We start from the raw sequence: 24,755 nt of genomic DNA, 5'->3' as shown, positions 1-24,755 counted from the left end.
AGCAATTATATTGAGAGAAACACAAGCACGTGAGGCGAGTGAACCAAACACGAGTGAAATTCAGGTGAGAGCACACACAGACACTGATACTGTAAACCTGTTAGCTCAAATTGCTGCTCTAAAAGAAGAACTTGCTAAAAGCCAAGCTGAAGCTCAAGCATTCAAAGCACAAGTGGTTGAACGGTCTTCTTCTTCCACCTCTGTCAACAATCAGCTGGCACTCATAAGGAATGATATCTCAGATCTCAAAAACACGGTCACACCAAAGCTCAATTCCATTCAGGAAACTCCAACTTTATCAGCTGATGATATTTCTGACTTCTGCTCTCTACATACAAGGATGACTTCACTTGAAGATTTGGTTGAAATGAATCATTCACTGGATTCCTCTAGATTTCTGAAGATAGAGACAGGTATGGAACATCTGAATGAAGGGATGAAGCACCTGTACTACATGATCAAAAATTCTCACTGTCCCAATGAAGAACAAAGAACTTACTTTGAAGGGCCATCTGGTGGAGGCTCAGGCTCGGGAGGTGATGGAGGTCATGGAGGATCTAAGGGAAAATCAGTAGAGGATCCCTCAACTAAGGGGGAGAAGAAAGGGAGTAGTGGAAAGGGGAAAGAAAAAGATACCTCTGCTGGGGACAAAGGAAAGGCTGATGATGTCTATTACAGTGGAGAACAGGATGACTTTGACATTTTTGACATTCCCACTGAACCAGTCTTGGAAGATAAAGATGGTTTATTTGAAGCTGAAGAGGAAAGTGATTTTGGAGATTGGGAAGAAGAAGCTACAGTGGATCCTATCTTTGAGAAAGAGTTTCAGCAGCAGCAGTCAGAGATGAAAAGAAAAGAAGCTGAACTCAAAAAGGTCTCCCAGATCATTGACATGAGGAAAGACATACAAAGAACAGAAACTCTACAAAAGCAACGTCTTCATGACATTAAGGCTCAAGAAAGGAGAAGAGATGTCAGACTGAAGATCGGTGAGAAATGGGATGAAGCTAGGAGAGTACTTGATATGCCTCAGCTGAGCACTAACAATGATAGACAGTTTCTACATCTTCTTGACAAGCTGGAAATCTCAAATCCTAACAATGATATGTACATGAATGCTATCAAGACTGAAGTCTCAAGGATCACAGCTGCTTTTGATAGATCCCTAAATGAGATGAGTATTTTTGTATATTGTCAGAGTGAAGGATCTTTCAAGGTGTCACTTCATATGTTTGAGAATCGTTCTTTGTCAGAGACTTGGGTTCTTCTCAACAAGGTAAAAAGAAGCTCAGAGTTGAATGAAGTTCTTCGAGAAAGGCTTAAAGAGTTTGCCAGCAGGACTAGTCCTCAAGTGGTCAACAATCCTCATCAAGTGAGATTCTTTAAGTCTGATTGTCTTCAAATCTGTCAGCTAGATGTACAATCTCTTAAAGACTACTCAGCTAAGCATCTGGTCTGGATGGAACATCATTTAAGAACTGCTGGATACTCATCTATGTTGAAGACTCAAGCTGCTGATTTGATTCAAGCTTATTGTGAAAAGAATATTAAAAGGTACAATCAGATCAAGAATAAGCTGAAGTCAGTTGGAGTTCAACCAGTCAGACCAGCAAGCTTCACTTCAGAAAAGGATCGTGTCTTTGACAAAGAGTTGCTTCAAGAGTTAGAAGAAGGTGAAGTCAGAAGAGAAGACAACTGAAGTAAATTAGCTCAAAACTCAATGTAATATGATTAGAGCTTTATGAATCAAGATAGTCTAATGTAGTTATATGTTCAGGCTAGAGGAACATCTATCTTGTATTCACTTGTAAATTCATTTGGAATCTGGAAAATGTTAAATATAATCCAGAACTTTTCTGCTATTTACTTTACATTACTGTTTATATCTTTTTCTTATTTGTTAGTTGAGTTATCCTCTAGGTATTTGTTGTTATTGTCTAACAAGCAAATAGGGGGAGATTGAAAGGCATATGGCATAGCCTATTTGTATATTCGAGGATTTAACTCAACTCAAATAAGAATGTAATAAGTAAATAGTGGATCTATCGTCAGAGAGATCTCATATAGTAACATCTGTCAAAGGGTTAAGAAACATTATTCATCTACAGACTTGAAGACTTAATTCACTGGAAGAAGCTCAAGAAATTGATCAAGCCTCAGTGATATAAATCAGGATTGTGGATTTAATCAAGTGACAGAGATCTCGTCAGGGTATCAATTAATTACAAGGATTTAGTCTGAAGAAAATCAAGAGTATCAAGGTCAAGACTTGAAGAAACGTCACGGAAGTTAGTCACTCATGAACCAGACAGTACATCGAGTGTCAACATTGAAGTGGTGGAATTGATTCATACTTGACAGTAATTTTCAGAAGATTTTCAGAAGAATGGTTGCTGCTCAAGATTAATATTAATTCTCTATTAATTAATTAAGTCATATAATTTAATTAAGAAAATAAATTATATCTGCAAAGATTAATTTATTGATTAATTGAATTAATTGATTAATTAATTCAGAATTAATTTTAAGGATTTTCAGAATTATTATTAGATTAAAATCTATTAATAATTCAGTAAGACAATTTTAATTTGAACTACTATGACAATCGGTATGACAATTGATAGTCATACCGAAAGTCTTGCTAGTTCATTCTGATTGTCTTGCTAGCTATTGGGATTGTCTTGTTAGTTCAAAAGGATAGTCTCACCGAAAGTCCTACCAGTTCAAATGGATTGTCATACCAGTTCATTTGATTGTCTTGCCGAAAGTCTTGCTGAGTAAACTAGATGGTTTTGTTTACTTAAACAAACAGAAACACAGCAGAAGACATCATGCAATAATTCAACAAAAACACAAGTCAAGAACTCAGCAGAAAACAAAGGCTCAACATTTTATTTTTCATCTGCTTTATTCAAGATCAAAATTCTAGATTGAAAAGTTAAATCCAATCCACTAGAATTATTTATCTTGTTCTTGTGTATCAATCTAGCGGATTAAAATCCCTAGAACTTAATCTCAAATCGCATTTAGCATTTGATCTTTTAATTGCAAAAATAGAAAAAGTTCATGTCGAATTTATTCTAGATTTGTAATAATTGATTTGAGATTAATCCCTTGTAACCGATACCGTAGTTGTAACACCTTTCAAGTTTAATAAAAGTTTTATTTAACTTGAATTTTGTTTCACATTGTTATTCCGCATTTTATTCGATTAAACGGTATTGTTTGCATTCAACCCCCCTTCTACAAACAAATTGGGACCTAACAAGGACATGTCCAGCAAAGGTACCAATTTGATACTTCATTTAAATCACAATTTATAATTTTATGTACTAATTTTTGTATTGCTTTTTGTAATTGTAGAAACATGATAAAATAGTTGAAGGAGGTGAAGATCATGCCAATGCAGGTTCTACCACAGAGGATAAAACTAAGAAGAAAGCAATGAAAAAGAAGAAGTCAATGCCTAAGAAAAAGACAAAATCAGTTAAAGTAGTTGTTGATGTGATTAATGTTCATGGTAGTGCAACTGAAGTCCCCTGTATCCCAACTGCAGACACACTCCCAACTGTTAGTACATGACAGAGTCAATGTGGCATTTTCACACCTATAAGTCAATATGCATCTCTAGATAATGCACCACCAGGAATTCGTCCATGCTAAGGTAAATTTGAGGGAAAACAGATGACTGGACCAAAGCAAATCGAAGCAGCTAGAAATGCAAAGAAGGTATCAATTGTGAAGCAATCATTATGGAAGTTATGAAGTATTGTATTAAGTTAATTATGTTGTTTTAAGTAGTTATGCTTTGTATTTAAAAGCTATGAAACTATGAACCTATCCTTGATTTAAGCACTATTTTTTGGATTCAAAATTTAAGCAATTTTGAATGTTTCATTTTGGGGCAGTTATAATACAATGAAAAACTTATGTACTTCACTTTCAATTATATATGATAAATCATTACTTTTGCAACTGTATTCCCAATTTTTTTCATTTAACTGTGCTCAGATTGCATTTAATTCTGATAGCTTCTAGCTTGATAGTGAGAATCTTTGGTGTTTACAACATTGACATGCATTGGTTGGATTTGGTCTTGGTCAAAAAATCAAACCTTGTATTTTGCTTTAAAAATAGGTGGTTACAACAATGTTGCATTTATATCTAACATCATTGTAATGGCTATAAATTACACTATCTTCTTGTGCTAAACACACCAAATCTGAATACACAAATAGATTACACAGAGGTACAACTTTCAGAAGTTATGAAAAATTGGAGCAAACCAATTGATGAGTACTGCAAGATCAATGTCAAGGGTATCTTCAACAGGCTTATAATGAAAGCATCTGTAGGTTGTGTGTTAAGGGATAGAAGTGGTGAATGGGTCTCTGGTTGTGGGGGGTGATAAGCCCTGTTGTGCCTATGCATGCACAACTGTGGGGGATTTACTATGGTCTTAAGCATTCTTGGGAGCATAACATCACCTCTGTGACTGTGGAGTGTGATTCTGCTGAGGCTGTTGCTTTAGTTTTGCAGAATGATCCCAATTACCCAATGACTTTTTTGCTTGAGCTCATCAACAATCTCATGCAAGAAGACTGGGATCATGTCCAATTGGAGGATATCAGTGAAGGAGCAAATCATGCAGTTCTATCCTTGGCTAGTTACTGCCAGGCTGGTGAATGGGGCATATATATTTTCATACAACCACCAGGTGTAGTGAGGGCCATTGTGGAAAAAGAGATGGAGGGATAATTATGTCCATGCTTTCACTATTCTTCTATGTGTTTTTTTGTTTCTTTACAAATCATGTTGTTTTTAAATTTTTAGAAAATGTCATTGTTAGCTTTGTGCTTTCACCAGTGATTTCATCACTGCTTTATCTTTTAATCAACAAAATGCTTGCTTAACAACAAAATGCTAAGATCAAGAAATTACAAACAACAAGTTTCATTCATTCATTACTCAAGAAAATACTACACTAACCATTGTTCATATACATAACTAAAATAAAACTACATTTCATCTCCTACATCACTAGCACATAAGTATACAAACACCAAGCAAATTACAACCACAATAAATCTAAATTTTAAGCAACTTTTGTTCTTCTTCGACTTCATCATCTGCTCTTCTTGAACCAAACACAATTTATCTATTTCATCTTTATTAGCTTCAATTCACCTTAACAAACCACCAATATCAGCTACATTACGACTGCACAATGGTGGATCAATCCATCGAAAGTAGTTACACCCATTTCTCCCATAACACAACCAATGAATCTTCTTCCTGCATTATTTAAAGTCCTAGCAGTGCGTTGAGCTCCTATTTTACCACAATCATATTTTTCAGCCATCAATTAGATAAAGGAGTAAAAGACACCGAGATTTAAAATTTAGGGTTTATACAGATTGAGTTGGGGAAGATATAACCCGATTATATGTATTCATATTTGACAAATTATAATTAAGCTTTTATAGTTTACATTTTGGTCCTTACGGAGTTAACACTCCACTAACGGAAAATACACACTTTACACAATTTTAAAAACATCGGGTACACATTTTGTATTTTTTGAACCTAAGGTACACACTTTGCAGAACCCTGAAATTACAGGTACACACTTTGCATTTTACTCTAAAATTAAAACCTTCCCGTCAGGTATTTTAAACATCAAGTACTAGATTAGTTACCGGGCGGTTGCACAAATTTTTTCAGGAGAGTTCGATTGATATAGTAATAAAAATAAAAATAATTATAAATTTTAATTACTAAATAATAAAATTAAGATTTTTTTAAAAAAATTTACTCTTGTGACTATATTATTTCAAGTAAAAGGTTAAGGAGGGGAAGAATCGAACCCGAGTTACAAGTTTCGTAAGAGCATCTCTAATGGGGTGTTAAACAAAATTTGCTAATATTTCCAACTCATTAATAATATTAATATACTATTGTATCTTTCTTTAATTGTACTTTTGATACCCTTCTTATCAAAATTTACTCCAACAATTAACACTCAAAGTTGTCAAACTATTTATTTACATGTATAATAAAAAATTGATATGAAATTACATTTTTTTTATTTTGATATATAACATGATTTTCGTTTTTGGAGGGTGACAAAAATTGACTATTTTGATTGACACTCTTAAACCTCCAATGGATAGCCAACAAGAGTGTCATGTCATATAAAATTTTTGACACTCTTTTTAGCACCCCTATTCACGATGTTCTAAGTGCAAACTATTACCATCTGAGCTACACATCCAATACAAATTGAAAGTATACTATTTGAAATATATCATGAATTTAGGGGGGCAAGGACCAGCTGGACTCAGATCCGTCTCTGGTTATCGGGCAGGTGGTACGTAGTAGTGGTTGTGCTGGAGTACTCTTATCCATTGCTGATGGTAAAAGAAAGAAGATAGATGACCGGTTGTATAATATTTATTTCGGTTGTATAATATTGATTTTATTAAAAATATTATGGGAAAGTTAATTTGCATTTTTTATAATTTTATATATTAATCTAAATCAAGCCAAACATACCCACTTTATCCTCATTAGAGTAGTGTCTGGGGATGGTAAGATATACGCGGACCATACCCTTATTTAAAAAATAAAGAAGTTATTTTTGTGAAGACCCCGGGATTAGTTCACCATAAAAATTGTGTGTAATAAAAGTAAATAATAACAAAGGTGATAAATATTAATATAAGAATAAAAGTAATATAACAAGAAGAGACAAATTTGAGTCCATGATTGTACTCACGTGAGACGTACTTACAAGTATTCACGAAGAGACCATAATTTTTATATCAAATAGTCGTGACTTGTGCTGATGGGGGTTTGGAATAAATGGATGAGTTATCGCTTCAATTTTCTTTTCAGATTAATAATGACTGATGCAAATATCGCTAGATTCACTACATAAGTGTCCCGGTTACTTTCCCTTATCCACACTTTTTAATCAAACGATTCACACCACAAATTATCTTCTCAATCTCAAATATTGCATCTATCAATCTCAAATATTTCATCGTTTCTTTCATAATAAAAAATGTGTGAGAATCTTTATTGTGTATCTCTTCATATGTACCTTCTACAACCAGCAGTTTTATCGTTGATAATAATTGGGTTATTTTGGAAAATTAATCTTCAAAACCGAATTTACTATATATGCCTGATATATATCTCAAAAGAATTAACCAGGATACTAATTCCTTTTAGTATCATCAAAACACACGCAAATCAAGACAATTTTGATGTGCTTTTGAGCCCATGACTTCAAACTACCTCCTTCAAATACAAACAAAATTACAGATGCAGGGGCATATGCTTCATTTTAACCGACATTAATTGTTCGGTTGATTTGATATCAGACACACCACATTACTCTCTCGTATGAAAATCAGTCACTATGATATAAAATGTGTATACATTGAAGATTATCACTAAAGATGATCATAAAATGAACAGGTTTCAACAATTTCTTCAAATAAACGGGGTTATTAAGACTTCTTGGTTATGATTGATAATGAAGTATGCACTATAACGATTTGTATCCAAATTTATGGTAAAAAAAATATTATACACACATATGTAGAATCACATATTAATTTATATGACTTTAATAGACACATTTCATATCTTATTTAAATATGTTGAGTACAAAATTATAATAATATTATATTAATGAAGAATAAATGATATCATGAGAAACTAAGAAGTTGTGAAAATGAGAAAAAGGAGAATTCATGGAGAAAGAAAAAGATAATCAAGGAGGAGAGAGAATAAGTGGAAAGGGTTATTATATCTATATATAAACAAAAGAGCGACACGAGCCGATCGGCCCGACCCGCTTTCAAGGGATGCATTCATCATACGCGATCAGAACTATGATGGTTCTAGGCCAGTAGTGGCAAGCTCATTTTACTCGGATTTATAGTAAACATATGTAACTTGTTTGAATTGGCAAAATTTGATGTGACTGGTAAAATTGGCAAGCATGCGACGCGAGCCGGTGGTCCCAGCCCGCTGTCAAGTAAAGGTACAAGCCTTACGCGGCCAGAATTGTGATACTTCTAGTCAGTGGTGGTGTGAGCTCTCTCTACTTGTGCAAACTTATAAATGAAGATATAGCATCATCTGCGAGCATAAAAGACTTGATTAAGCACAAGCATGAAAAAGATAAATTGTTGAGCCCGTTGGGAAAAATTAATTAATTATAAATGTGAGGCAAACGGGGTGCCCACATCCTCATTATAAGTTCATTTTAAATTAAAAGTTTCAAGGGATGTTGGCCCGCTTCTCTTGCTCAGCTTTTTTCAGCTGCGATATGAGCTTGTCTAACTTTCTCAGCTTTCTCGGCCGTGACCCGAGCCTCCTTAGCAGCTCGGAGACTGTCTCTTTTCAGCTTGAGCTTGAGCTTCTTAGTATGCTTAGTTGTGCCCACACCAAGGAGGCCTTAATTAAAGTCTGGAACTTTACTGATGAATATTTTCATGAAGTTCCTCGCGCCTATATTTCTGGCATCAACAAGTGTAGCTTCCTGGCTCGCGGTCAGATTAGAAAGCGATCCCTCCAGCTCAGTAACTTTCTTCTCTTGGGCCTTCCTCTCTCTCCTCGCATTATCCGCGGCCAAGTCATGAGGCTCATTTTGCTCCCTCAACTCCTTGGCATGGGCAGTGGATATATTAAGCATCTTTTATTTATAGTCCTCCACTAGTCTCACTTTCTCCTGCCCATGCTCGTTGATCTTGCTTTGCAGGGCCTTGACCTTGGCATCCTACTTCGCAGTCGCTAATGGTAAGGGCCTTGGCCTTATCATTGGCTCAAATTTCTCGAGTCCTGGAAAGCTAACGGAAATAGACCTCGGCCGCGGCTGTGACGGCCTCAACCCCGGGGTCAGGAGTTGAAGTCACGAATAACAATAACATCAAACATAATATAGCCCGAATTAACATAAACACGACCCCTTATTCCCAAAACCTTTGTCAGGTTTAAGTATGACTTAGGTTACAAAACTATACAACCAAACTTATTCAACAAGTCTGACACACTAATTTATTACAACAACTCATCAGACCACATCTGGTCTGATATAAACTACCTTTGAGGAGCCAGGTACGAGAGGGACTGGAATTTTGCCCTAACTATGATGGATGAGTCTCCTAGGCATCTGCAATATATATATATATACAAAACAAGCTGTTAGGTCCCAATGTGTTTGTAGAAGGGGGTTGAATACAAACTATACCGAATAATCGAATTTAGTGCGGAATAAAAATTGAAACAAAATTCAAGTTAAATAAAAATATTATTAAACTTGAAAGGTGTTACAACAACGGTATCGATTACAAGGGATTAATCTCAAATAGATTATCACAAATTTAGAATAAATTCGACATGAACTTTTTCTATTTTTGCAATAAAAAGATTCAAATGTTAAACGCAATTTGAGATTAAGTTCTACGGATTTTGATCCGCTAGATAGTTACACAAGAACAAGAGAATGATTTCTAGTTGTTTGGATTTAACTTTACTAACTAGAAATTGATGATCTTGAATTAGCAGAGAAGAGATAATATGTTTTTCAGCTTCTGCTTTTCTTTTTTTGTTCTTGAACTGTTTTTATTTTGATTGGATGATCATTGACTTCTGCTGCTTTTTTTCTTTTATAATTCATTCAACAGTCCTACTTGAACTGGCAAGACAATCTGATATTTGGAATGACAATCGGCAAGACAATCCATTGAGCTAGCAAGACAATCTGTTGAACCACCATGACTTTCGGCAAGACTATCTCCTGAACTAGTATGACAATATGTTGAACTAGCAAGACAATCTACTGAACCAGTAGAACATTCGGTGAGACAATTGAAATGACTTGGCATGACAATCGGTATGACAATCCAGATTGTCATGCTAGTTCAATTTCAATTGTTTCGCTGAATTAAAACTGATTTTAATCAAATTAAAATTCTGAAAATTCTTAATATTAATTCAGAATTAATTAATCAATTAATTCAATTAATCAATAAATTAATCTTTGCGGATATAATTTATTTTCTTAATTAAACTATATGACTTAATTAATTAATAGAGAATTAATACTAGTCTTGAACAGCAACCATTTTTCTGAAAATCTTCTGAAAATCACTGAGAATTATAAATCAATTCCATCACTTCAATGTTGACACTCGATGTACTGTCTGGTTCATGAGTGACTAACTTCTGTGATGTTTCTTCATGTCTTGACTTTGATACTTGATTTTCTTCAGATTAAATCCCTGTAATTATCTGATACCCTGACGAGATCTCTGTAACTTGATTAAATCCATAATCTTGATTTGTATCACTGAGGCTTGATCAATTTCTTGAGCTTCTTCCAGTGAATTAATTCCTCAAGTCTGTAGATGAATCTTGTTTCTGAATCCTTTGACAGATGTTACTTTGTGAGATCTCTTTGACGGTAGATCCACTATTTACTTGTTACATTCTTATTTGAGTTGAGTTAAATCCTCGAATAAACAAATAGGCTATGACATATGCCTTTCACAAGCTGTAAGGGTGAGCAATCAATTGCTCAACAGTACCACTAAATGAATAACAAGTAAAATAGTTTATGATAAATAGTTATATGAACATAAATCATAAATCATTTATGAAAACAGTAAAACAAGTATAAATTGGATATCAACAACTAGCATGCTCTGTAAAACATAACATCAGTCGTGTGCTATGTGTGAATACCAGATTCCAATTTTAGCATGCTATTTTCCTTTCCAAATCTACTGTTCCATTATAGGAACCACAAAACCATCTGTTCCGTTACAGGAACTATAAAACCAAAATCAAATATATAATGGACGTATCCTAGGGACAACTGATCAGTCTATCCCACCACAAACCTGTTCCGGAACTCGGAGACTAGCTAGGTCTCTGTCACGCTGGGCTAAGAGGTTCAAATAGGGCGCGCAACCGACTTAGCCACTTACGCAAACCTGTTGGGCCGTTACAGGCCTCTTACGCAACCATCCAATATCTAATCCGTTTTATCCAATTTTTGAAACCACTTTTACCTATCTCTTTTTAAAACAAGTCTATCACGACACACTTTCCAAAATCTTTCCAATTTTATTCACAATTTAGAGATGGGCATTTTCAAAAGTTACTTTTCCCCAAAACATAATTTTAAACAAATATTTTCAAATACAGGGGATAAGTATCTTAAAATATTCTGTTCCACTACGCAATTTAAATCAACAATTATTCATATATTACCGAACCGTAAAAGATTTATTCAGGGGTACTTGCCTTGCAGAGCTTTACAACTATACGCTCGTCTGATTTTAAACCGACTTTAACTCTCGAGGCCTTCGATTGGAACCTACAGAATCGAAATACCCTAGGTTAGACGACCAGTTATACTTGACATATCCTCGCTATCAACTATACCCAAACGATATCAATTCCCGACTCGTAATTATACGTATTATTATATACACATAACAATTAGGGTTCATAAGATATTTATTCATAATTGTATAAGTATATACGCTCGACTGGTATTCCCGATAACTACAGGTTATGTTCCCGTATTTTCGAAAATCAATTTCTCAAAAAACCGGGCAGCATCTCCTTTATTTATTGGACTTCCTGTTGAAACATAATCGACGCAACACAACCAACAATCACAATTTCGCAACTCGAACATCAATACGACTTCTAATAATAAATAATTGATTTTCGTTTTGAAAATAATTTATACGAACTAAATATTACTTTTATAATTGTAGGACTCAGAATAAATCATCACGGTCCACGTCGACTCGCCGAGGCTCATCGTCAATGGCGGAAAAATTTATTGGTGCCCGATAATATTCGGGTTTCCAAATAAATTCTACCGATAATAGAATTTTTCCCGCACGAAATATCAGAATTAATCGAATAAGGAAACAGACAACAATCCAACACATGACACACACACGCGCATACGCGCACAAACACTTTAATACAATCAGAAAATTATTTAGGAGTAAATAATTGATGAAATATTGATGGAAAATGTGGGGTGAAGCGAACAGAGAAACATGGATAAAAATGGGGAGAGAAAGGGGATGAAGGAGAAGGAGACGACAGAGAGTGAGAGATTCGAGAGAGAGTGAGATCGAGAGAATAGAGAAACTGAGAGATTAGAGGAATTGGGAGGATTAAGATAAATAAAATGTAATAATATATTTAGGATGCATAATTTATGGAATTTTACACGTATCCATCGAGTGCACCATCACTTGACACGTATATGGGGGTTTTATTTATAATTGCCACGTGTCTCTTCTCGTCCTGGAGCCCGGTTTTTGTTCCGTTGAACATGATTTGATGATATAATTCACAGATAAAAACAACTTGAAATAATTCCGAATAAATCTTAAAATTTCATAAATATTCAAAAACTAATAAAATAAATTTTTCATAATTTTTTAAAGTATTTTAAAATCGCACCTCAGACCCGCATTTTATGATTTAACGAACAAACGTGCAAGTGAATATAATCCGAAAATCTCCGAAATAATTTTAAAATTCTCAAAATATTCTAAACTTAAGAAAATATGAGTTTCATGATTTTTGAAATATTTGGGAATTTAATATCAATTTTACACTTTAATACAATCAGAAAATTATTTAGGAGTAAATAATTGATGAAATATTGTTTTCTAAATTTTATAAATTCCAAAAAATAATTATTGAAATTATAAAACAATAAAAATCCTTTTAGAGATAATTCCAATATTTATGAAAATAATTCTTCAATAAAATCACTTTTAAAAGTAAAAACAAAATAATACTGCTCAACAATTAATTACACAAATAATCCTCGAACACCAATAAGTCACACACAGATAATGGTAAGGGCAACACACAGCTGATAGAACCAATACACATATTTTATTTATTTAATTATTCAATAATTACACTTTTAATAATACAGGAATACGAGTCAATATAGTGGCCCTGGTTAAAGCATCATTATTGGCCTCCCAAGAAGTAGAGGTCCAATCTTTGGCATCCTGCTCGCTAACATTGGGTTTTGCGAGCCGGCCAAACGTGGTCGCGACTGCACTGACCAAAGAAGAGGATGGAGGGAGAGCTTCATTTGGAGAGGAGAGGAGAGCCCTTTTGGGATCAGGATCGTTTACCCTCCCATCTTTGGTGCTTCTATGCCTTTTGTTCTTGGGGAAGAAAGTCAGCCAAATTTGTTCGGTGAGCGATAGAGATTTCCTGTGTGCGAGCCGTTGTGATCGCTATCACTTGTTGGGTCGGGCCCGAGGATGCGGCGGCTTTCTCCGCTTCATTCATGAAGGGTAATGGTGAGACAACCATTTATGAAATTATAAACAAGAAAGAATTTCATATATAAACAGGATGTGAGCAGGAAAAAGATGCATGGAAATAGAATGCAAATAATTTAAATAAAAGATGCGTGCAAAAATATAAAAGGTGCGAGATTGTACATAATGTACAAAGCAATGGCAGCCCTATACCCATTAGGGTTGATCTGAAGCGGTGCGAGCTGGTAGTACTCACACATATAACGACTCGTGTATTTTTGAATTATTTAAATATATAATTATGGAAGTATTAATTAAATAAAATATGTGTGTTGGTTTTGGCAACAGTGTGTTGATATATACTATTTGTCTGTGATTTACTGGTGTAAAGGATTGGAATGTGTAGTTAAAATTTTAGTTATATTGTTCTGTTTTATTTTTAAAGGTGATTTTATTACAGTTTTAAATCCATAAATATTTAGAATGTTTCTAAAATTATTTTCATGGCTTTATAATTACATTAATTATTTTTGGGATTTTATAAAATTTAGAAATCAATATTTCATCAATTATTTAGCCCTGTATGATTTTCTGATCATATTTAAGTGTAAATTCCATATTAAATTCAAGAATTCTTCAAAAATTATGAAACTCATATTTATTTAAGTTTGGAATATTCCGAGAATTTTAAAATTATTTTGGGAATTTTTTAGATTAATTTCACTCGCGCGTTGTTTCACTTATTCGTTAAAAGCGGGTATACATTACATTTCAGAAATTATTTTAAAATTACGAAATTTATATTTTTATAAACTTCGGGATATTTGTGACATTTTAAAACTATTTTCGTAATTTTCTGAAATTGTTTTGCGGGCACCTCGGTGGTTAATTTCGAATTTCGGGATAAACCGGGTCTCAGAACCTTCGTAATTATCTATTAGTACACGTGTTAACATCACAGAATTGCAATTGCTACGTGGCCTGTTTTCACAAAACTGTGTTATGCAGTTTTATTAAAACATTAATCTCTCTTTCCCTCATCTCAACCCCTCTTTCTCTCTCTCAATTGTCTCTCTCTCCCCTGTTTTTATTCTCTTCCTCCTCCCTCACAATCTCGCGCATCTCTCTTGTTTCCTTAATATCTGTTTCTCTCCCATGGTATTGCCGCTTATGCTTGGTGATTCCCTGTGTTTCTTTCTGACGTGCCGCCTTTAGATTTCCGGCCACCGCCGGATTCCTTTCCGGCATGGTGGTCTGCGCGATTTTGCGCGTGTATTGTGGTGTGTCTCGTGTTGGTGTTATCGCCTCTCTTTCTTTTTTTTCCGCTGATTACCTCTGCATCATTTGCTTGTTCTCTGTTTATCTCCTGTTGTGCGCTTATTTGTGGTTGTGGGCGCGTGATGCGCGTGTTACATGTTGTGTTGTTCGAGTGTTTATCTTAAATTACTGATGTTTATTTTAATTTACTAACTGAATCTTTATTTTGCAGAAAAATATATGTTTGATTAAGCTTTGTGAAATAAAAATATATCCGTGCAAGAATTTATTTATCGGTGAAATTTATGTTGGAGATCCGAAATTAATCGGGTACCCGTAAATTTTACTGATGTCGGCAATGAGCCTCGGTGAGCCAACGGTGGACTCTGATGTTTATTCCGAGTCCTAATATTTTAAAAGAAATAAACGTTAAAAACGCGAATAATAATAATTAATTGGTTAAAATCAGTGATTGGAATTTGTGGAATTGGAATGTGATTGGATAATTTTTGCGATTATTGTATTTGGGATTTGACGTCGATTGATGTTTCGACGGGTAGTCCGATAAACAAAGGAGACGCTGCCCGATTTCCGGGATCTCAAACTACGAAAATACGGGAGCGTATCCGGTAATTATCGGGACGTCGAGTGAATATATATATATATATACTTTATACGAACTTGATTGTATGTTGTGGTGAATGTTCTGTCCAAAACGCAGTAACCCTAATTTCGTAAAATGATGAGTATACGTATTTTCTGAAAATGAACACTGAACTGATTTCGAGAATGTGAACCCTAATTGTTATTTGTGTTATTATAATATGAATGATTACGAGTCGGAATATGCTTTCGTATAGGGAGGTGGTTAGCGAGGATATGTCAAGCATAACTAGGTGTCTAACATAGAGTATTTCGACCCTGTAGGTTGTAGTCGGGAAACCGAAAGTGGACGATGGACTAAAGATGACCTAGTAGTCAGTCGACGAGCTCAGTAGAGCTTCAACAGAAAAACCTGAGTATCGAAGTCGAATCCAATGTGATCTAGTGGTTGGACGTTAAAGCCTGAGCGGCAGAGTCGGCTCAGAGTTGATCAGTAATAGTTATAAAGCCCTGTAAGGCAAGTACCTCTAAAATTTTCTTCAAGATATATCGCAAATATTTTTGAACTATTTCATAACATGTCGCCATTATTCAAAATAACTCCTGTTTTATATTGCAAGTGCTTTAAACTATTTACCCTTGAACCCTGATTTTTCTTGATCTTGAGCTGTAAGCATTATTCTTTGTAAACCATCCTTTGTTGATCCTCAGATACCAAATCACACAAATCTGATACTACTCCCCAAATGTATAATTACCAAACACCAAACACGGGAACAAAATTGTTTGAAAACACAGAAACTTTATACTCCAACCATTCTTTATAACATCAAAGAACTATACCTTGAAAAATCATTATTTGTCTAATACCTGATCCTTTTACAGACTGAAAACCGTTTCTTATACATACCTTGATATACCCTTGAGATATCCATGAGTTTCCTTATGTTCTTATTCAAGTGTTTAACCATCATTAATTATGATATTGTTTTATCGAATGATATTGTTTATCATATTGAACTGCTTTAGAATTGGATAGTTTTTTTTATGTGGACCAGATTCGTGGTTAGACCATATCAATGGTCAAGTTAGGCCAATGTGTGCCTTGGATCCAGTAATTAGAGCAGTGTTGTGTGCTTTGCTCGGGGTTAGTGCGTGACTGATCAGCAGCCTAACCTTGGTTTTAAAACTTAAAATGAATATCCAATTCTAACGATTGTTTAACAATAAACTTGATTCTTCTGAATCATTTTATTTGAACATTGCTTAACCTCGGTTATCACTGTTATGACTTGATGAGCTAGTTAGCTCACCCTTGCGATTCTTTTCATATATTTTACAGTTGAAAAGGATATGGATGATAGTAAAGTTTCTCAGTCCAAAGTGCGGTTTAAGGTTCCAGTTTGAGTTGGATCGAACTAGCAAGGAGCTTCATACGGTAGAGAAATAGTAAGATTATAAGAATAATTTTATTATCAGTTGTAAGTTAAATTAGTTGGGATTTGGTACGTTATAATAAAAGTTAAGGTTGTGGCTTATTTTCATACTTTAACCTGTTGCGATCCGTGGTTATGTAAAGCAGGGTCATTGCAAATAATATTTCTTATACAGGTTTATATTTTGTGTATGTGTTGTGGACCCCAAACTTCTGACCCGGGTTTGGAGGGTGCCACAACACATGTCCTTGATGAATGGATGGAGAGGAGAATAAATTCCTAGCGTAAGCAGGAAAATGGAAAGAACTATGCGAGGGACTTTACCCCCATTTTCAGGATAATTAAAACCGTAACATCTTATATGAGGAAGAGGAAAGATCATATGGCCCTCAAGTTGAAACTAGTCAACGATGTCGGCTAGGTTCTTCTGGGTGAGCGAGGACGCCAGGTCACGGCATGCCAAGACCTTTACCTCGTCTTGAGCTGAGCTCGAGCTTTCCTCCCTATCTGGAATTGCCTATTTTCTGAAGATGATTTCGCTTTCAAGCTCGGGCTTGACAGGTGGAAGATATGGCTCATGGGAGGACTCAGGGACATAACTCTAATTACATATATTAATCTAACTTGTGACATTTTCCACCTACTCGCTTCTAGGAGGATCATAGGACCCATACAAGCCGTCCTCCTGACCTTCGAGTCCAAGAACGGGTTATTATGAAGGAGCTAGTTTCTTCCTTCTGTTAATGTTATAGTAAGCGCTGCCCAGGTCGCTATCAATAAACTTAGAGTCAAGATGAATGGGGTCGAGGAAGGTGTCCCCAAAAAGCTTGAGACGAGCTTTTCTTTCCTAAGCCATCTCCTTAAGGATCTCATCGGCTCACTCATTGTCAATGCGAGTGGGCTCACGCCTGAGAATCTCCTTCAGTCCAAGCAAGCTGGGAATGTTTAAAAGATCAGTCGGCATTTTCCTCCAATCATAGATGTTGGTCTCCCTGGTATAATCTTCAAGGTTGGGGTCAAGATTCATGTTAAGCGAGCTGGAGCCGCTGGCTCGTATTGAACTTTCCATCATGGCTATATATATGGCCCCTTGAGGGGTGATGGCAGAGCTGGGAGAGATGGGTTGGCTAAGACGGGCATAGATGAAAGTCAGCTCGCGTTGGAAATTCTTGGAGCCCCATTGCTCAGGTGGGTATTGGTCAATGGGAGAAGGAGTAACTGAAAGAGTAGCAGAGGAGCGATCCGGCCTCGAGGAAACGCGAGATGACCCGTAAGAACGGGCTGAAGACGCACTCGACATCTAAAGAAGATGGTGAATGTCAGTGTGTACCCCTATAAAATTAAAAGTAAAAATAGGCTAGTGTCCTCGCTCACACATGAAAACGGGGTCGCACCTAAAAGTCTACATGAGCCAACGGGCTCGCATCGCGCCTTGTGATTGTGTGTGCAAGCAGCGGGCTCACATCGAATAGGTGGTGTGTGCTCGCATTAGGCATGGCCAATTGATGAGCAAACAACAATAAAGATATATGATTTTGAATCAAAGAGGTACCTGTAGATGATTCAAATCAAGATCTTGAAGAATCTGTTACCGGAGAACATAGCCGCCGGTAAACCGTCCTAGCGGTGATGATAGTCTTTGTTGTGGTAGATCCTTGAGCAGAAATGGAAAAAGTTTAGCAATGTTCTTGGAAAAGTTACAAATGATAAGTGGAGTTATCATATTTATAGTGAAGAGGAGAGAGAAAGTAACAAGGACATAGTTCACTATCCTGGTGGGTGACATGAATCCCTATGACAGTTGTCCTACAGCTGTCAACAATTCAAAGGATGTGACTGTTGGGAGAATTCGAAAGCGCCCTCCTCGGCTCGCATCTTGTTAAACATTGGATTAAAATTTTCTTCTTAAACAAATTGACTAAAGGTGACCCAATGGGCTCGCATTGCTGGACAAGGCTAAAGACGGTTGCACTTGGAAAATTTCTTGCCCCAAATGCGACCAGGAATTTTGGGGATAGTTGTTATACCCATTTTTGGTTATGGGCCCTAAGCAGGTCCCCATTTGTATAAATGGAGGAATTGGGCCTGGAATTATGGTAAGTACAAGTTGGGCCAGTGTGCTCATACCATGGTTTCTTTGTTAAAACATGGTGAGCTGGGCTCATTGCCTATTAAATAATAGATGGACCAAAGGGTTGGGCTCATGGGCTCGCTGTACTTGAATATGGCTCATGAGCCCAAGTGAAGGAAACTAATGATAGAATGCGTGTTGGACCGACAGGCTCACATCACTCTATTTTTAGGATGGTAGGGTGCAAGCCCGCATGACGTCCAGCTCGCATCACATCTAACTTAAGTTATGAGAAAAGACCATCAACATGCGAGCTGGACTCGTGAGCTCGCATTACATCAAAAGTCCAAGAAAATTAGTTAAGTGGCAAATAGAGGGGAGACCAGATGGGCTCACCTCTCAATTTTTTGAATGCTTACTGTTAGTGCGAGCCGAGGTGGCCAGGACGGCTCGCATTATGAAGGCTCTAGCTTTATTATAGAAAATGACACATAGATGACTAAGTTGTTCGTAAATTTTGGGGCCGGCACTGGACATTCCTACAATCAGGGGAAGAAATGCGAGGATGCCGCGAAATTGTAGGGAGCGTGTGGGGTCGGTCGAGATTTACGTGATTCATTGGCTGAAGGTCAAACTAAGAAATGAGCTTGGGCAACATGGGGGTAAAAACCTTAACCCTAGTCTAGGTAACTTGTTCCCCAAGAACTACTTGATACTTGATCCCTAGGGTACGTACGCACTTGTATGAGACATGAGTTGACACATGATAAAGAATAAATAAAACCCAATTATTTCTTAAGAAGTCATCATACAAGCCCATCCACCACCATACACAACCTTCCGCCGCCCTCAAACACCACCCTGTATCTTTATTCCGGCCATCAGCCACCAAAATACTGTTGTACGAAATTCTCCCTACAACATATAGGAAGAGATAGGAGTTAAAAGGCAGAAGAAAAGAAAAGTTGAATATGGTGAAGCCAAAAAAAGAACTAGAAGTGTCTGCAATATGGGGAAGCGTAGTAGAAGAAGAAGACGAAGACGATTCTTTCGGAGGCAACCTATTTGACGCACCAAATGACTCAACTTTTAATATGAATATCCATTATAATCATGAAAAGTAAATCAAGAAAGTTTTTGAGGAATAATATGAAGATTCTTCTTCTATGACTAATTTTTTTCCGGATACCATCTTATTTGCACGAGCAAATTTCAAAAAATCTTCTACATCATCCTAATATGCGTTGTCCGGTGAAAGTTTGACATGTTCGAATCAAATTTTCATCCAATCCCAATTTCGATTACACATCTACCATTATAAAAGAAATATTTTTATCGATTATATAATTTATTTCATAATTTATAACACAAAAATAAAATAATATTCATTTAATACCACCAAATCATTAATCATAAATCGATATGAACAAATTAGTTAAGCAACATGATATACATATTGTAATAATATCAAAACAAGCATGTATGTACAAGTTATATGTATATATATAACACACACACACATATATTTATAAATTGAGTCAATTGTTAAAATACAAGTAATAACAAATGCTTCACATTTAAAACTTACAATAAACGAGCTTTAGATCCTCTTTAATTTTTATCTACAAGATTTTCACTCTTCACCCACTTTTCTCCCCCTCTGTAACTCAAGAAATAAATAAAGAATAAAAGAGAAAAATAGGAAGATTAAATATTAATTGTAGATTTAAATCTGACCATATCAGTCGGTTTAATTAAAGTAATGTTTTCTGCTCAGCTGACGTGCATATTGGTAGTTACGAAGCATTAACTGCAACGTAATATCGACTACAACACCGTCGGTCGGGTTAAGTTTTCGGGTTTGACGGTCCTTTAGGTCTACGTGGCATCGGCCGAACAGACTGCATCAGTTGCGGGCCCGAAAGAAAGCTGCAGTCGGTATTTTCATTCGATTTTGTACTTTTAAGCGGTCGGTTTACGCCGGTCATAATAGACGGTTGGTTTCATTTTCCGTGACAGAAGTCAAACTTTTCCGCCCAAAAGTGGGCCCGGAAGATATGTCAGTCGGTTTAAGCTTAAACCTGACTGTTACCAAAGACGGTCGAGTTTAATCATTAACCAAGGTTTCTCGGTTACGACTCGATCGGTTTAGACTTTGTTTGTTGTAGTGTGGGAAACTGATTTGCAACAATTTGGTATATAAACCAGAGTGAAAGCTCACCGAATTTTGGAAATTATTGATTTTCGGTGAGCTATTTTTTTTTTAAAAAAAAAAAGTTGGTGTTCGTTAATCAACCGGTGGCGGTCAGATTTAGAATCTTATTTTCAACAATAAACAATTGAATTTAACTACTGGGCGGGGCTTTTAATTATGTTATGATTTTAAATTTTTTGGACGGGATTTTAAATTTCCAATTGAAAATTTAAATTAGATTGTATTTAATCGGTCGTATTTAGTGGTTGTATTTAGACGGTCATATTTAGCACTAAATACAACTGTTTTACTAAATATGTCTCGATCGAATACAAATGGTCTAAAAACTGGTCTTATTTAGCTAAATACGACTGAAATCAGTCGAATATAACTAAATACAACCGATTTTGGACCGATCAAATATAACTAAACGTTTAAGGGTATGTCGCAAGAATGATTAACTATATTTGCTTGGGCAATAATCAAAAGTATAATTTTGGGCCCGTAAGGGTTGACTCAGTTGATTAAAAAAGGATATTTATCATCTTGGTCACAGGTTCGAATCCCACGGAAGAATAATTTATGATTATGCCTCCTGAATCAGAGTATGTCGCTTAAATGCGGTTTACCTTGGTTCCCGTGGTTTGCAAGCTATTGCGTGAGCCCATAGGGTTTACCCAGTGCGCACCCGAAGCGTAGCGGCTGCGAGTTATCTAGGATAAAAAAAAAAAAATTGGACGAAGTGGACATAAAAGTGTATTAATAACTTTGTTACAAAATTATTGATAAAAACATTTATTTCAAGTGAATTTGTTGAAATAGATTTATTGTTTATGATTTATTTTGTAAGTTCATTTTATTCGTAAATGTGTTATTTAAATTTACAATGAAATAAAAAATTTGGAACTTATTTTTTGAGATTTCATATAGAGGCCCCAATTGACTTACCCTAGTTCCTATTTTATTCGGACCCAAATTTAGATGTATTTAATTTATCGAATTTGAATATAACTTAGATATTTTAGCGGTGAATTCATATTTGATCCATTATTTTAATGAATAAATGTAACAGATTTCAGATATAGATTGATCCATTTAAATTTAAAAATAATAATATAATTCACAATTTTAAGAAAAATAATAATACAGATCACAAAATTGGGTAAAAAAAATATAAGATATTTTCTTGGTAGGTCACAACTCGATAGTAGTAATATATAGGAAGAGATAGTAGTTAAAAGGCAGAAGAAAAGAAAAGTTGAATATGGTGAAGCCGAAAAAAGACCTGCAAGCGTCTGCGATATGGAGAAGCGCGGTAGTAGAAGAAGAAGACGTAGACGATTCTTTCGGGGGCAACCTATTTGACGCACCAAACGACTCTACTTTTAATATGAATATCCATTACGATCATGATAATAAGAAAATCAAGAAAGTTTTTGAGGAAGAATATCAAGATTCTTCTTCTATGACTAAAATTGATTCTCAACTTAGTTACACGTTCCGGAGAAATTACCAGGTTCCATATAAATCCCTTTATATTTCTATTAAATATTTAGTACGTAGCAAATCTTTATTTTGTGTTTTCATGCTTGCGAAATTTAACGTACTTAAGATGCATGCTGAGTAGAGGTTTAAGTTGTTTCCGTGAAGACCATGCAGTTTTAGTTGCAGTAATCGAACACATAAACATTCATCATATTCATTTGAATCCCGTGTGGGTCTTGAATTAAGCCCTATGGCTTTATAGCAAGTATCATGCTTGCTGATCATCTACTTGGTTCACGAATATACTCTGCTTTTCTTGGATGGTACTCAATTATTCAGTCTACCCATTATCCTAAAATTGATCATTAACTACAGATAATCGGATATCCTACAATTTATCTTTAATCTCGAATTTTCCCTTCCACACCCAGTTAGGAGAAGTATGCCATTACAACTTGTATAAATCAACTATGTATATATACCTATGAACATATTACATATGATGCAGAATTTGTAAACCATGTAGATTGTTGACCTTAACGAGTACCAATGAACTCTGCTAGTTATGAAATTGTGTTGTCTACATTTGCTACGGCTACTTCAAATTTCTCTGTACTTGCAGACACTGTTCTTAGTTTTTTGTCCATTCAATCTTTATTATCTTAGATTTCACTGGACTATTGTTCTCTTGCAGACACTCTTGCTCATGCATGCTCAAAGAGCATTCATATGATGAAGTTAAGAACAGATTTATATTTATATGAAGATAAAAATTCTGTAGCACAACCATAGTATCTTTTAGTGTGTTTTTCGCAAGGATCTTTGAAAGGTTAAGCACTAAGTTTGCATAATGCTGTTCTGTTACATTTGTAATAAAATGCATATCAGTTACCATTGGTTGTGTTTGTGCTATTATTCTCCCCATCAGTGTTTATTATGTGATCTTATATATCATCATCCTTTTTTGGATATGCAGTTTCTTCAGAATGTATTCAGTATCGATACCATTGTCAAACCTCTTCCTCCTACAATGGCAGAAAATGTTTCCCGCAACTTGAGTTTTTTTAATCGGATCTTCACACAGTTCACTGGTAACATATATCTTTACCTTGTTCTCACTGAATTGCCTATAAAATGAGATGCGTAGAATAAATCTCTAATTTTCATTGTTCATGACATTTACAGACCCCCAAGCCTATCTTTATTTTTCCTTTCTTAGCATATTTTCTTAAGTAATTTAAGTAAGCAGGCCTTTAGTAATGGTAACAGCATAGAGATAACAAAACTCAGTAAAATAATTTGCGATTTGGTAACCTTGTATATTTTTTTCTTCAATTTTTGATGGTTTATTTATTTTTCTCTTCATTTTTTATGGTTTATATATTGTGATTTCATCATTTACCTAGGTCAAGCAGCTGGCAGTCGGACATATTTAAGCTAAAAACATTGAGTTTTTCAACATTTTGATGTGGTCCAACACGTCGACATCTATATTAGATACAAGATGATAGTATAGATAGATGGAATGGCCAATAATTTGACTAGAAATCTTAAAATGTTAATTAGTGAATTATGCTGTTTACATGTGCCTAGCCTCATCAGTATATACATATAATGAAGACTTGAACTGTTGCCTGCTACTACCACTACTTCTGCAATCATTTTGTATTCATGTAATCGATAACCTTTAGTAGTTTTTAATTATCCGTTTACTATTTCTTCTTTGCAGATCCAGATGGAATTGCCAATGCTCAAAAATCACTTGGATTAGGAAGAGAAGACAGGAAGAGGAGACAAATTCCGTGATGTTGATGAATAAAACATTATATTATGGAATTTTGACTTAATAACATCAGTTGTATTTCTTTTGCACAAAAAAGTTGTAATATATAGTACTGCATCTGAATTACACCAACTATAGAAGTGGAGATTTACAATTGTGTTTCGGAAGTATCAAACTACCCGTAATGCTGCATCCAGTGCTCTTGTTGTCAAGGCTCATGCATATGAACAGGCTAAATTTGGGCAAGTGAAGAAATTAAAGAAGTCAGCAGATCAAACTCCGTTATTTTCCTTAGCTAAGGCAATATGATGATTTTGTTCAGTTGGAGCTCGTTTAGATCCAGGTAATCCAACTTCAGAAATAATGGGCAGAGCATAATTCCTTAGACGTAAGGAAATACCTTCTGGGTATCTGCAACTTCAAATACCAAGGAAATATAGAAATCATTATATATTAAGGTCTTTCATGCCAAAACATCAACTGAGGTAGACCCCATAATTTTCAGAAATGATCAAGTCATCAACATACACTAGAACACTGATTTGCACATTACCTTGAAAGTTGCAAATAAGAAATAATTACTATT

At 35.4% G+C, this 24,755-nt stretch overlaps 1 protein-coding gene across 1 annotated transcript; it reads left to right on the top strand.

Annotated features, from left to right (window-relative positions):
- Positions 1–22,154: 22,154 nt before the first annotated feature.
- Positions 22,155–24,626, top strand: LOC141668822 (uncharacterized). The gene is made up of 3 exons (XM_074475845.1): positions 22,155–22,417; positions 23,363–23,477; positions 24,116–24,626. The coding sequence occupies exons 1-3, from the start codon at positions 22,166–22,168 to the stop codon at positions 24,190–24,192; spliced, it is 444 nt and encodes a 147-aa protein (XP_074331946.1). The 5' UTR covers positions 22,155–22,165; the 3' UTR covers positions 24,193–24,626.
- Positions 24,627–24,755: the final 129 nt, after the last annotated feature.

Source organism: Apium graveolens, chromosome 1, assembly GCF_009905375.1.
Source record: "Apium graveolens cultivar Ventura chromosome 1, ASM990537v1, whole genome shotgun sequence".
Classification (NCBI taxonomy): Eukaryota; Viridiplantae; Streptophyta; class Magnoliopsida; order Apiales; family Apiaceae; genus Apium; species Apium graveolens.
Note: the sequence above shows the minus strand (reverse complement) of the source record. Positions and strands in the feature narration are given on the sequence as shown.

Coding starts and splice junctions, on each gene's coding strand:
- LOC141668822 (XM_074475845.1), top strand. CDS start 22,166: ATGGTGAAGCCGAAAAAAGACCTGCAAGCGTCTGCGATATGGAGAAGC. Junction 22,418..23,362: donor CGTTCCGGAGAAATTACCAG/GTTCCATATAAA, acceptor TTGGATATGCAG/TTTCTTCAGAATGTATTCAG. Junction 23,478..24,115: donor GATCTTCACACAGTTCACTG/GTAACATATATC, acceptor TCTTCTTTGCAG/ATCCAGATGGAATTGCCAAT.